Source organism: Halichoerus grypus, chromosome 10 (genome assembly GCF_964656455.1).
Source record: "Halichoerus grypus chromosome 10, mHalGry1.hap1.1, whole genome shotgun sequence".
Taxonomy (NCBI): domain Eukaryota; kingdom Metazoa; phylum Chordata; class Mammalia; order Carnivora; family Phocidae; genus Halichoerus; species Halichoerus grypus.
Window position 1 is genome coordinate 57,077,170 of NC_135721.1, and position 13,674 is coordinate 57,090,843.

Here is a 13,674-nt window from a genome sequence, read left to right on the forward strand (position 1 = left end):
TTTATTCCATCTTATTAATAGCCTTTTTTATTTTACTTGATTAGATTTTAGTTCTTTTATTTCTCCAGAAAGGGATTCTCTAGTGTCTTCTATGTGTTTTTCAAACCCAGCCAGTATCTTTATAATCGTTATTTTGAACTAATTCCGACATCTTACTTATTTATATCCATACTCATTAGGTCCCTGGCAGTCAGTTCTGCCTCTTGTTCTCCTTTTTGAGATGAGTTTTTCCGTCTTGTCATTCTGCCCAGAGAAGAATAGATAAACGAGAGAACAAAAAATTAAAATGGCAACAATGACCCCAGAGAAATATACACTAAACAAATCAGATAAGACCCAAAACTGAGGGAAAAAAAAGAGCATATAATCAGACAGGTGGATGGAACAGAGGAATACACTAGATCCTGTTTGTATTTTCGTCTGTTTGTTAGAAAACTAGGTCCCAAAATTGTAAATAAAGAAAAACTTATATATGTACAAAAGTAAAATTAAATACGATGAAAGGATAGACTATAACTGTAAAAATGAAAATTAAAAGGCGAGAACAAAGAAGGAATATAAACAGACAGGTTTACAGAACAGAGCAATGCACTATATCCTGAGTGTATGTTGGTCGGTTTGTTAGAAGAATCTACATCTTCAAAATTGTAAAGAAAGAAAAACTTATATATATACAAAAATAAAATTAAATACATTGAAATGATAGAATATAAATGTAAGGATGATAATTAAAAACAACTTTAACAAACAAAAAGAAGAAAAAGAGAGAGAATATGATCAAACAGGTGAAAAGAACAGAGCCATAGACTAGATTCTGGGTGTATTTAGGTCTGTTAGAAGAAACTGAATCCCAAAATTGTAAAGGAAAAAGAAACTTACTTGTATACAAAAATAAAATTAAATACAATGAAAGGATGGAATGTAACTGTAAAAATGAAAATTTAAAAAGATTTTAAAAAATAGTTGATAAAATAAGAAATTGGTTGAAAAAGGAAAGAGGAAAAAAAATTAAGATTAAAAGACTAAAGAATCGTGGGGAAAAAAAAAACCATGAATACTATATACTACATTCCCCTAGCGGTGGAGTTTTGCAGTTCTCGGTGATCAGTAAACTTGGTCTTGGCTTGCTGATCTTCTCGGGGAGGGGACTGTTGCATTGATTCTCAAGTGTCTTTGCCCCAGGCAGAATTTCTTTCTTTCTTTTTTTTTAAAATTTTATTATTTTATGTTAATCACCATACATTACATCATTAGTTTTTGATGTGGTGTTCCATGATTCATTGTTTGCGTATAACACCCAGTGCTCCCTTCAGTACATGCCCTCTTTAATACCCATCACCAGGCTAACCCATCCCCCCACCCCCCTCCCCTCTAGAACCCTCAGTTTGTTTCTCAGAGTCCATAGTCTCTCATGGTTCATCTCCCCCACCGATTTCCCCCACCTTCATTTTTCCCTTCCTGCTATCTTTTTGTTTGTTTGTTTAACATATAATGTATTATTTGTTTCAGAGGTACAGGTCTGTGATTCAACAGTCTTACACAATTCACAGTGCTCACCATAGCACATACCCTCCCCAGTGTCTATCACCCAGCCACCGCATCCCTCCCACCCCCCACCACTCCAGCAACCCTCAGTTTGTTTCCTGAGATTAAGAATTCCCCATATCAGTGAGGTCATATGATACATGTCTTTCTCCGATTGACTTATTTCGCTCAGCATAATACCCTCCAGTTGATCCATGTCGTTGCAAATGGCAAGATTTCATTCCTTTTGATGGCTGCATAACATTCCATTGTATATATATACCACATCTTCTTTATCCATTCATCTGTCGATGGACATCTTGGCTCTTTCCACAGTTTGGCTATTGTGGACATTACTGCTATAAACATCGGGGTGCATGTACCCCTTCGGATCCCTACATTTGTATCTTTGGGGTAAATACCCAGTAGTGCAATTGCTGGATTGTACGGTAGCTCTATTTTCAACTTTTTGAGGAACCTCCATACTGTTTTCCAGAGTGGCTGCACCAGCTTGCATTCCCACCAACAGTGTAGGAGGGTTCCCCTTTCTAGCACTTTTTCATGTGTCTGTTGGCCATTTGGATGTCTTCAGCCCAAGGCGGAATTTCACTGCCCTTGCCAGGGGGCCAGGCTAAGTAAGTCTCTGGATTGCTCTTCGTGGCTTTTGTTCCCTGAAGGCTTTCTGTGCTGCTTTAGAGGATGAGAATGAACATGGCGGCCTCCCAGTCTCCAATCCCATCTCCGCAAGCTCAGGGCCCCACCCCTCAGTGCACCCTCAGTGAAAAGATGTCCATCACTCCTGTCTCCCTGGTCTCCATCTGCTCTCTCTGCTCTCCTAACCTGTGACCGAGCATTTCTATCTCTGGCACATGACCCCATTTGGAGTCTTCAAACCCTGCAGACTCCTGTGGTGCACACCCGCACTGCTCCTCCCCAGAGGAAGAAGGGGGATCTTCCCAGTTCTGCTTGTTGGGCCCCTGCTCAGAGAACAGTCCCCTGGTGTGCTGTGGTTCGGGGTTTATGGCGATCCCGAGCTGAGAGCCCACTCCTGGACTCGCTGATTACAGCCAGCTTCCCTGCTCCAATGCCTGGGAACTCTGCTGCACTCAGGCACCCCTGGTCTTCCTGTGACCCTGGGGATCCTGAGACCACACTGTCCCATCTAGGATTCCATCTCACTTTGCCACCTGAGCACCTTTCAGGCAGGGATGTCCCTCACTGGAGCGGACTTCTAAAAGTTCCGATTTTGTGCTCGGCTGCTCTATTACTTTCCGGTAGCCGGCTTACAGAGGCTTCCTCCCTCCGTGGTTTATCTTCTCATATATCACGTTGGATTCACTTCCCCTCACCTCCTATCTTGCAGAAAGTGGTCACTTTTCTATTTGTAGAGTTGCAGCTATTCTTTTCTTTGATCTCTGGTTGAATTTGCAGGTGTTCAGAATGATTTGATAGCTATCTAGCTGAATTCCTGGGACCAGATGAAACTAAGATCTCCTACTCCTCTGCCATCCTGGACTCTCTCTTAATCTTTAAACTTTTATGGTATCTTTATGCTATGTAAGACATTTTCTTTTCTTAAATGAATTTGAGCTATTTAGTGGGGAAGATAGCAGGTGATCCTCTGACCTAGGCTAGCATTTTAGAGTTATCTGGGATTGACAGTGGAATTGTTTCTGGTACCAATTCTAATGGTGAGGTGTGGGGGGGATTCCCCCCATACCACCAAGCAATTCTTGGACACCAGCACAGTATCGTAATTCTGATACTATCTGCCTGGAGATCCCACAGGTTAAGGGCCTCAGTCCTAGAAGACTGCACCCCATCCTCCACTTCAAATGCCAGTCACAAGCCCTGATACCTGTGCTTCTGACCTACCAGCTACAGACTGGAGGTTCCCACAACCTCCTCCTTGGACTTCAGATGCCAGTCTGATGTAACAACCTGGACTTCTGACTGGCTGGCTGTAAATCAGAGATTCCTCTGACCCCTCTTTGGGTTTGATTTATTTGCCAGAGTAGCTCAGAGAACTCAGGGAAACATTTTATTTATTAGATCACCAGTTTATTGTAAGAGGACATAACTCAGGAACAGCTAGATGGAAGAGATGTATAGAGCAAAGTATGGGGAAAGGGCTCAGAGCCTCCATGCCCTCTCCAGGCTTCCACTCTCCTGGTATCTCCATATATTCACCAACCTTGAAACTCTCCAAACCCCTCCCTTTTGGCTTCACTACATAGACATGATTAATTAAATCATTGGCCATTGGTGATTGACTCATCCTCCAGCCCCTCTTCCCTCTGGGAGGTCTGGGAGTGGGACTGAAAGTTCCAACCCTCTGAACACATGGTTGACAACCCTTGACAACCAACCCTCACCCTTAGGTACTTCACAGAAGTCACTTCATTAACATAACAAAAGACACCTTTTTCACTCTCTGCACTTAGGAAATTCCAAGAGTTTTGGGACCTGTGAGCCAGGAACTGTGGAAGAAGACTAAATATATATGAGAAATATATTTTGGTTATCTGAATAATCATATATATAGATTTCTTATAAATTGCAGTGTCATACTTACCCTTTCTCTTGGTGAAACTACAGAGCCTATTGGGTTGACATAAACTCTTGGAAATCAGGAAGCCTTTACCATTCTCCCTGGACCTTGAGCCTAATTTGTAGTATGTCAAGACTGCCATCTGGCTAGACTCTTCCTTTTAGGCTGTTTCTGTGTGAGTACAGGCCGTATTCAGAGTCAGTTGGCCTCTCAGTTTTCTGCTCAGAGGATTCCTTTACAAAACTTTAAGCCTTCTGGAAGTATGGTATTTCAACCAGCATTATATTATGTGTGTGTATTTAATTCATAGTTTTGAAAGTTTATTGCATACCCACTACCTGCATAGCTTTTGGCTAGCTGCTACATAAGACATATAAAAGAAGTGTAAAATAGATGAGATGGTGAGATGTTTTTTTTTTTAAGCTTACAGTGAAAAGGAGGACATTTGTCCAAATATTAGAAGTAAATAGAAGGCTGAATGTCCCAAGCAAGTCATTGGCTAAGTTAGAGTGGGGAAGGGGATACAGAGGAGGTGTGATCAAAGAGAGAAAGGATGCCACCCAGCTGGAAGGAATCCAGAAACTGAAATAGCATTTGTTCTAGTTCCTCAAGGGTAGATATGATGATAGAAAAAACTGAGTCTATGGGTGGATTGCAGGCAAAGGACGTGAGTGAAGTTGTTAAAACATAAACTGAGGCATATTTAAAATTTTAAGAGCTTATTTGAGCAGAAATTTATTCCAGCTGGGCAGTGACAAACTGGAAGTGGTTAGGAACTCTGCTGATAGGAACTAGGGGATATGAGAAAGGGCAGAAGCGACGAAAGGAAATTATTTGATTGGCTATAGCTTAAAGCCTAGTTGGCTCTTTGTGGTTGGTATCCTTAGCATTTTGATTTTGTCACTTTGAGGCATTTACACGCTTTGACTTTGGTTTTGCTCATGTAGGCACCATGGCATTAGAGCCACCTCAGTCTAATGGTCTCCTTGTTAAACTAATTTAACAAGTTATAGAGCTGTAAAAATGCAGGGCAGATTTTAATTTGAATTTAGAGTAATGAGGGGAGACTGGAGAAGATAACACTAGAATTTGCAAGTCAGATCATGTCCTTCTTTGCTTATGGCTTCTCATCTCATTTAGGGAAAAAGCCAAAGTTCCTAAAATGGCCTACAAGCTACTGCATAATCTGTTCCCTTCCCCAATTCCCACTACTTTCTTCCTCCTCCTTCTCTAGCTCTTTCCCTTGATCAGGCAGAGAGCACCACCTCAGGGTGTTTGTTTCCTCTGCCTGAGAGCTAGGTGGCTCACCCTTACTTCTTTCAGGTCACCCTTATCAGAGAGGCCTGTCCCGACTTCTGTATATCACTCCCTCTCACTCCTGTCACTCTCCATTCCCCCTACTTTGTTTTATTTTTCTCAGTACTCAGGAAGTACAAATATAGGATCACTAACATCCGATGTATGTTTGCTTGTGAATTGTTGCCTTGTGTTAAGCCATTTGAGTGCACATTCTCTGGGACTGAGGACTTACTGTTGTATCCCCAGAACCTAGGACCAGTACCTGGCACATAGCTCATATTCATATATTTATTAGATAAAAAAGAAAATCAAGAGCAGGAAAGAGAGTGAGAGGGAGGGAAGGAATTGGATATAGGTCCTACAGGATTTTGCATTCTAAGCAGGGGAATACAAATTTAATTCATTAGAAGGGTTTGAACAGGGGAGTAAGAATGAAAACATTTACTTTAGGGAGATTAATTAGGTGATGATGTATAGGATGGATTTTTAAAAAAAAATTCCATCAGTCCCTCCCTCCTATCCCCAAGCACTATGTAACATAGCTATTTGTGCTTTAAAAAACAAAAAACAGTGAAACTTTAAATTTTGAAATGTTTTGACTCTCAAGAAACTGCTCAAATTGCTAAAAGCAAATTCCCTGTACTTTTCCCCCAATTTGCTCCAATGATAGTATCTTACATTACTGTAGTTCATTGTCAAATCCAGAAAAATGACCTTGGTATAATACTATTAACTCTGACTTAGGACTTAGTTGAATATCATCATACTTTACATACACTTTTGTGTGTGTATGTATATAATTCTAAAATTTTGTCACATGTGTAGAAACATGCTTTTTAATGTTTCTGCATCTGATTTTAAAGTTTTTGACCAAGTGTTAGACAATCTCCTCTTTAATAATACTCTCCAGGTTCGGGCGCCTGGGTGGCTCAGTTGGTTAAGCGACTGCCTTCAGCTCAGGTCATGATCCTGGAGTCCCGGGATCGAGTCCCACATCGGGCTCCCTGCTCAGCAGGGAGTCTGCTTCTCCCTCTGACCCTCCTCCCTCTCATGCTCTCTGTCTCTCATTCTCTCCCTCGCAAATAAATAAAATCTTAAAAAAAAAAAAAATTAAAAAAAAAAAAAATAATACTCTCCAGGTTCTTGGCCTCCCACATTTACATAAAAATAAAGTGAATGGCCTGTTGTTTTATTTCTTTATTCTTCTGCCCAGGTGTTCCTTGTAGCCTTTTCTTTCTACAGTAAAGATGATTTAAAAATTTTACTTCATCAGTATTGACAAACCATATTACTTATTTTTGTTTGTTTGTTTTGTTTTAAAACCAGTGCATTATATTATTATATAACATTTCTTTCTCTTGGTCATTTATGTATTTAACAACCTTCAGATCATTTCTGATAGTAAAATATTTCTATAAGACTGTTTTAACAGGGTTCTAGTTTTTTCCTTTGCCTACCCTACCTTACTAATTAGAAGTATTCTAGTAAGTAATTTACCAAAAGTTTCAGAACTGGGAAGCCTAGTGGGTGGGAATGAGATTAGCTAAATTATTTAAAGTCCTTTATTCATTCTTTTAAAAATTAAACTTCTGATGTTTTTAGATATTCTGCTTAGTAAAAGGCCACTTTATTAATTTTTATATATTGAACATATTTGTCTTTAAGTTATTTACAGACTTTCAAAAACAACGTGTTAATGTTAAAATCTTACAATTTTGCAGCTGCATTCTATATGTGCTATATATATTTATAGATGTTCTATGTGAGAGAAATATATACAAATATATATAACACATACATACTTATATGTTGCTGATGATTAGGGTGATAATTGATGCTCTTCAGTAGGATGCTGGATTAATATGCAGGCCTGTGTGTGACTGCTGAAGAAAAACCAAGGTCTGTGTGAACATACTTGATAACATTTCTTGCAGGTTCTGAGTTGTGTCCGCACGGAATGGGATCCACTGGATATTCGCTTTGGCACCAAACAGCCTTATCAGGTGTTGACAGTGGAGCGCTCCATCAGTGTAGACAAAGAGCCCATGGCTGACAGCTGCATCTACGAATACGTTCGGAACAAAATCCAGTGTATATCAGTAACCAGAATACCACTAAGATCAAAGGCCATTAGCTGCTGCAGGAATGTTACTGAAGACAAACTGATTCTGGGCTGTGAAGATTCTTCAGTAATTCTTTATGAAACTCACCGTAGAGTAACTCTCTTAGCCCAGGCTGAACTTTTGCCTTCATTAATAAGCTGCCACCCAAGTGGCGCCATTCTACTAGTTGGCAGCAACCAAGGGGAGCTTCAGATTTTTGATATGGCTTTATCCCCTATTAACATCCAGCTCCTGGCTGAAGACCGCTCACCCAGGGAGATTCTGCAGTTCAATAAATTCTTTGACATTTCCAGCAGTCTTGTTCAAATGCAGTGGATAGCTCCTCAGGTGGTTTCTCAGAAGCCAGAATGTGGGGACATCTATGATCTCCTCTTCCTCAGGTTTGACAGAGGACCTTTGGGTGCACTTTTGTTTAAACTTGGTAAGTCAAGGAAGTTGGTGGGTAAGTAAATTAAAATGTTTATGATGATGACGTTATGATTAAGAGAATAAAACCATTCTAGAAATGGAGGTTTTCTATGTTTTTCCATAAATAGGTTTGCCTTTCAAACATTTCATATAGTTTCTTTTTTTTTTTCAAGTAATCTTTATGCCCAACCTGGGGCTCAAACTCACGACCTTGAGATCAAGAGTCACGTGCTCTACCAACTGAGCCAGCCAGGTGCCTCATATAGTTTCTTTAAGAAAGCGTTGTGGGTGATTTTCTAAATGTTAAGGAACATTAGATAGTGAAGAATTTGGAAATTGCACTAATTGCCCATTGTGATGCATGAAAAGCTTAAACTTCCACATTTGATACTTTCCAAAATAAATACATATGTGAATATTTTAAAAGTACTTACTATGCCCATTAAAAAGTTCTGTGTTGGGGGCGCCTGGGTGGCTCAGTCGTTAAGCGTCTGCCTTCGGCTCAGGTCATGATCCCAGGGTCCTGGGATCGAGCCCCGCGTCGGGCTCCCTGCTCTGCAGGAAGCCTGCTTCTCCCTCTCCCACTCCCCCTGCTTGTGTTCCCTCTCTCGCTGTGTCTCTCTCTGTCAAATAAATAAATAAAATCTTTAAAAAAAAAAAAAAAAAAGTTCTGTGTTGGGACACCTTCAGTTAAGGTGGCTCATTCAGTTAAGCGGCTGCCTTCGGCTCAGGTCATGATCCCAGAGTCCCGGGATCGAGCCCCGCATCAGGCTCCCTGCTCAATGGGCAGCCTGCTTCTCTCTCTCTACCACTTGTGCTCTCTTATGTACTCTCTCTCTCTCAAATAAATAAATAAAAATCTTAAAAGTGTTATACAAATAAAATACTTTTTCTATTAAAATATTATTTTAGATAATAAGTATCCATTGCTTCCTAGATTGGAATGTGTAAGACCAGTGTTTTAAAAGAAGAAAAAGCAGATGTTTGGAGAATTTGGGCAGAGAGTTGTAAAACTTTTTTTGTTTCCTTTTAGATAAAAATATTGAAAAAGATTTTTCAATATTATGAAAATCATGTATTAATATAGCCCATTTCAACCAGGAAACTTTTTTTTTTTTAGATTTTAAAGATTTTATTTTTAAGTAATCTCTACACCCAACGTGGGGCTTGAACTTACAACCTGGAGATGAAGTGTCTTATGCTCTACTGACTGAGCCAGCAAGCGCCCCTCAACCAGGAAACTTTAAAACAAAATTGTATTAGTATGATTTGTCTTTTGCAGTTTTGCCTTCCCAGCTATGCCCTATAATATTCTTTAGGTAGTTTTGTATAACTTAACATTCTTGAGAGAACCTCACTTAAGTTTAAAAACTAGATTTTAATTAATGCCTATTATTACAACTTGAAAACACAGAAAAGTAAATATATTTTTAAAACCCATTACATGATTTGTCTCTGTGATATGAAGTTAAGTTTTTAAAGACATTGAATGAAGTATTTGTTAAATAGCTGTCAGTTTACTTTTTTTTTGTAGTGTATCTACCTCTGAAATTGAACCCATGAAATAAATCTAATTGACAATGACTTGATGAACCTGAAAGATATAATGGATATAACATGAGGGCTATATTCTCTCCCCGTAATAAAAATGCAACTAAATCTATAATATTCATGTTGTCCAAGAAAAAAATGTTTGGAATCTCCTTCATTGTAAGATAATCCAGTTCTACTTTGCCCAGCTACATGTTTAACAGTTGTATGTCTCCATACACAACACTCATTAAAGTGGATGTTAGCTGTTTTGCATGTCTGTTAAAACACACACACACACACACACACACACACACTCACTCTCTCTCTTTCTCTCTCTCTCTCTCTCTAAATTACCCAGTTACCTGTCAAACAAAAGGCTGTCTGCCCACATACACCTAGCTTTTCTTCAGCCCTCCCTTGTGGGCCTATTCACAACAGCTTTGCAAAAAGCACAGCTTTCTCTTCCTATCTCTATCACATTTGCCTTCTTACTAAAGTAAACAGGCTCTCAGTGTAGGGATTTAGAGGGCTTCCTGCTAATTGCCAGCTTGTAAACTTAATTGGACTGTCTCCCTGGGCACTGTTCCTAAATCAATTAGGCAATGAGTTGGCTGTCACCTCTTTTCCCAAGAAGGTCTCTTGGAAGAGAATTATCCAATAGAAGTCAAGCATTCAAATGAAAAGGTGATAACTTCTGCAACTGACATTTATCATTTAAATTTTATTTTCAATATGACTCTTAAGTTTTATGGGATAGGGGAAATTTTACAGACTTACAGACTCTTTAAAAGATCTAAATATGGAGTTTCCCAGAATTAAAAAAATGTATTATAAGATCAATATTTATTACAGATTATTTTTTCTAGGAAGAGTCGATTCCTTGAAACAGTAGATTCCAACTAACAGATCTTTTTTTTTTTTTTTTTTTTTTAAGAAAACCCTGTTTAAAGAACAGATTTTTCTTAGGTTCTGCTACTAAATACATCCAAAAATTTTAATATACTTCTTGAATTAACACAGTGCTGATTCTGGGCATCCATGTGGAATTTTCATGTATAATTCAAGTTACTGCATATATAAACAGGTAGTTGCATGTGCAGTTTCTCCACTAGGGAGCATTTACGAGATTTTTTTCATAAGCTTGTTATGCAAGCCTTTGGAAAATTTGACATGCAAGGTGTAGCTTACAATTTAAGAAGCTGACATAGATCATAGTTTAAAATAGAATGCTGTCATATGTAAACGTGGCAGTGGCTGGTGCCAATATGCTAAGATTTTTGGAGTTTGACTTTTAGAATAGGTCAGTGTAATGTTGAAGGAAAACTTTGTTCCAAGGCTAGAACTTCCATTCTAAATCCTTATAATCATCACACGAATGTTTTGGGGATTAAAAGGCCATCACTACTGTTAGAAAAATTTGAAGAGCATGTCTTCCTCAGGAGGGAGCTAGAAGTATCATCCTCCCACATGGAAGCCAAGAAGTACTGTTTTATATAAAGCAAAATGTAATCAGATTTCTTTGCTTGGCAATCATTGTCCCATATTTCCACATATGTAGACTGAGATTAACTTTCAAAAGAGGAGTCCCTAATTATATTACAGAGATATTAAAGCTTTTCCATTCTCATCAGTACCTTTTTCAACTTTCACTGCTCTCTTTAAACTCACATCATCAGCTCCCTGACCTCTCAGCAGAGAGTCTTACCTTTTAATTGGCACTTCATTAAGTTTATTTGCTCCTCACCACCTACCCATCCCCCCAACCAACCACTTATCTTGAACATAAATCTTATCATAAACATAAATCTTTCCTTCTCAATTCAGTGGAAAAGGAGCCCTTCCTCTTGTCTAAGACTAGTTCCACCACTAGTTCCAGTCTCCATCCCACTACATTCCTATGGATCCCTTTACTTTGTTATCCTCCCCACTCCCCCCATGAATCTTGCTATGCCAGGAGATACAAGCCCAAGTCACACCATAAAACAACATCTCTCCTTAAAATTGTTTCTCCTCTGTTACTAATCAAATGTTCACCTTCTTTTCATAGACTCACTGAAATAATAGTGAACACTGACTTTCTCTGCTTCTTCACTTCCCATTCATTCCTCACAGTACCAAGTTCTGACTTGGATCTTTAGTGTTCTCCGGGAACTGCTCTTGGAAAGGTCACCAGAGACTTCCTACTTGATGCATATATTTCTTTTATGTTACTTGATGACTTTTCAGCCTTTGATGTTTGCTGACCAATTCTGTCACAGAATTCTCATCGTACTTCTGTATCCCAGGCCTTCTGTGACCTGGGATACACCTTTTCATCACTTTTTCATGCTCTTCTTCTGCGTACTCATGAATATGCTGAGGCTCCCTAAGGTTCCATTTTTAGCTCTCCTCCCATTTTATACAGATTGAAAATTTATTTCTAATTTTCTTTCTCCCCAAACCTGTGTCTTCTCTTATATTCTCCATTTTGGTGGATGGTACAATTATTCAAATGGAATCCCAAGTCAGAAATCATCCTAGAATCCTCCCTCACCCCTAAGGCCATATCCAATCAGTGACCAAGTCCCATCAGTTCTGCCTTCTAAATACTATCAGAAACATCTCTTGTCAGTCTTGCTGTCATGACCTTAATCTTGACCTTCCCTGTTTTTCAAGCAGTGATCAAGTAGTAGTTTTCTGTCTATAATCTTCTCCCTTCCAATCTTCTCATCCCACCCCACAATTAATCCCCTGAACTGCCACCAGAGTCATCTAACTGCAGATTTGGTCATGGCTTCTCCAGCTTGAAATCCTTCAGTGGTTGATAAGCCCTTGTCTGCCTCTCAGGCTTCGAGATCTCCCCAGCTGTTTTTGCAGGAGTGTAGCTCCCCATCCATGGCATGTGCTCTCACACTCTCTCCTTCCCATGGTGTTTTAAATAGTATTCCATCCACCTGGAGTGCTCTGAATAGAGCCTGCAAAGTTGGGAAAAGGTTAAATGTTCCAGTGATTATATCAAGCAAGAAATAATTAAAGCTAACCTCTTCCCTCTCATAGGATTTTGAAAATTACAGGCAAAATGTATGTGTGCATGTGTGTGTCATTCTGTCTAAAAAACAAGTAGTATGATTTTTCTCTTAGTATTTTTGTAAGAAGTATATTTTCTTCAAGAGAGTTATTTTTATCAAGCTATTGAAATATACTTTACCCAAGTGGTAATTGGGGGTAACTTACTGCTGGAAAGAAATGTCAGATAATTCATTAGATGCCTGCTCATCTTAAAATTGGATCTCATATCACTTGAAATGGACTGTTATTTGAGATAGCATTCTGCTTTCTTTAAACTGGAGTGCTGATGGATTTTTAAATCAAGTTTATTGGGGTATAATTTACATAAAATTTACCCATTCCAAATGTACAGTTTAATGAATTTTAACCAATGTATATATTCTCATGATTACCACCACAACCAAGATATAGGACATTTCCATCACCAAAAAATTCCCTCAACCCCCTTTGCAGCCATTCCCCATCTCCCTCAAAGCTAAAGAACACTGACCTGCTTTCTGTCATTACTGATTAGATTTGCTTTTTCTAAATTTCATAGAAAAGGACTCATAAGGTAGGTATTTTTTTAAATGTCTTACTACGTTTACTCAGCATTTATCTGTGAGAATCTTCCATATTAGTGTATATATCTGTAAATTTTCCTTTACATTACTGAGTAGTATTCCATTGTATAGCTAAACCACAATATTGTTCCACATGTTGATAGACATTTGGGTTGTTTCCAGATTTAAGCTGATATCAATAAAAATGCTAGTGCTTTCGTGTACACATCTTTATATCAATGTATATTTTAATTTCTCTTGGGGAAAACGTAGGAGTAGAATGGCTGAGCCATAGGCTAACTGTATGTTTAACTGAAGAAGAAACTATTTAGTTGCTGTATATCCTAACACTTAGCATTAATGTTCTTTTTAATTGGGAGCATTCTAATGGGTTTGTAATAGTGTTAATTTGCATTTCACTGATGACTATTGGAGTTGAGCATCTTTTTATGTGCTTATTTGCCATGTATCTTCTCTGATGAAGTATGTCTTCAAATCTTTTGCCCAAAAAATTTAGTTGGATTGTTTATTATTGAGTTGTAAGAATTTTTATATATTCTGAATACAAGTTCTTTGTAAGATACTAGTATTATGAATATTTTCTTCCAGCTTGTAATTACCTTTTCATTTACTTAACAGTGTGTTT

At 38.5% G+C, this 13,674-nt stretch overlaps 1 protein-coding gene across 17 annotated transcripts in view; it reads left to right on the forward strand.

Annotated features, from left to right (window-relative positions):
• Positions 1 to 13,674, forward strand: part of WDPCP (WD repeat containing planar cell polarity effector) — a 445,572-nt gene that overhangs the window by 156,431 nt on the left and 275,467 nt on the right. For all 17 annotated transcript variants that reach the window (XR_013441769.1, XR_013441770.1, XR_013441771.1 and 14 more), the window contains one exon: positions 7,309 to 7,918. Coding sequence is in view for 12 of the 17 variants with exons in the window: in XM_078056482.1 (XP_077912608.1) it covers positions 7,309 to 7,918 (610 nt within the window). In the remaining 5 variants the exon portion in view is untranslated. The remainder of the gene's footprint in view (positions 1 to 7,308; positions 7,919 to 13,674) is intronic.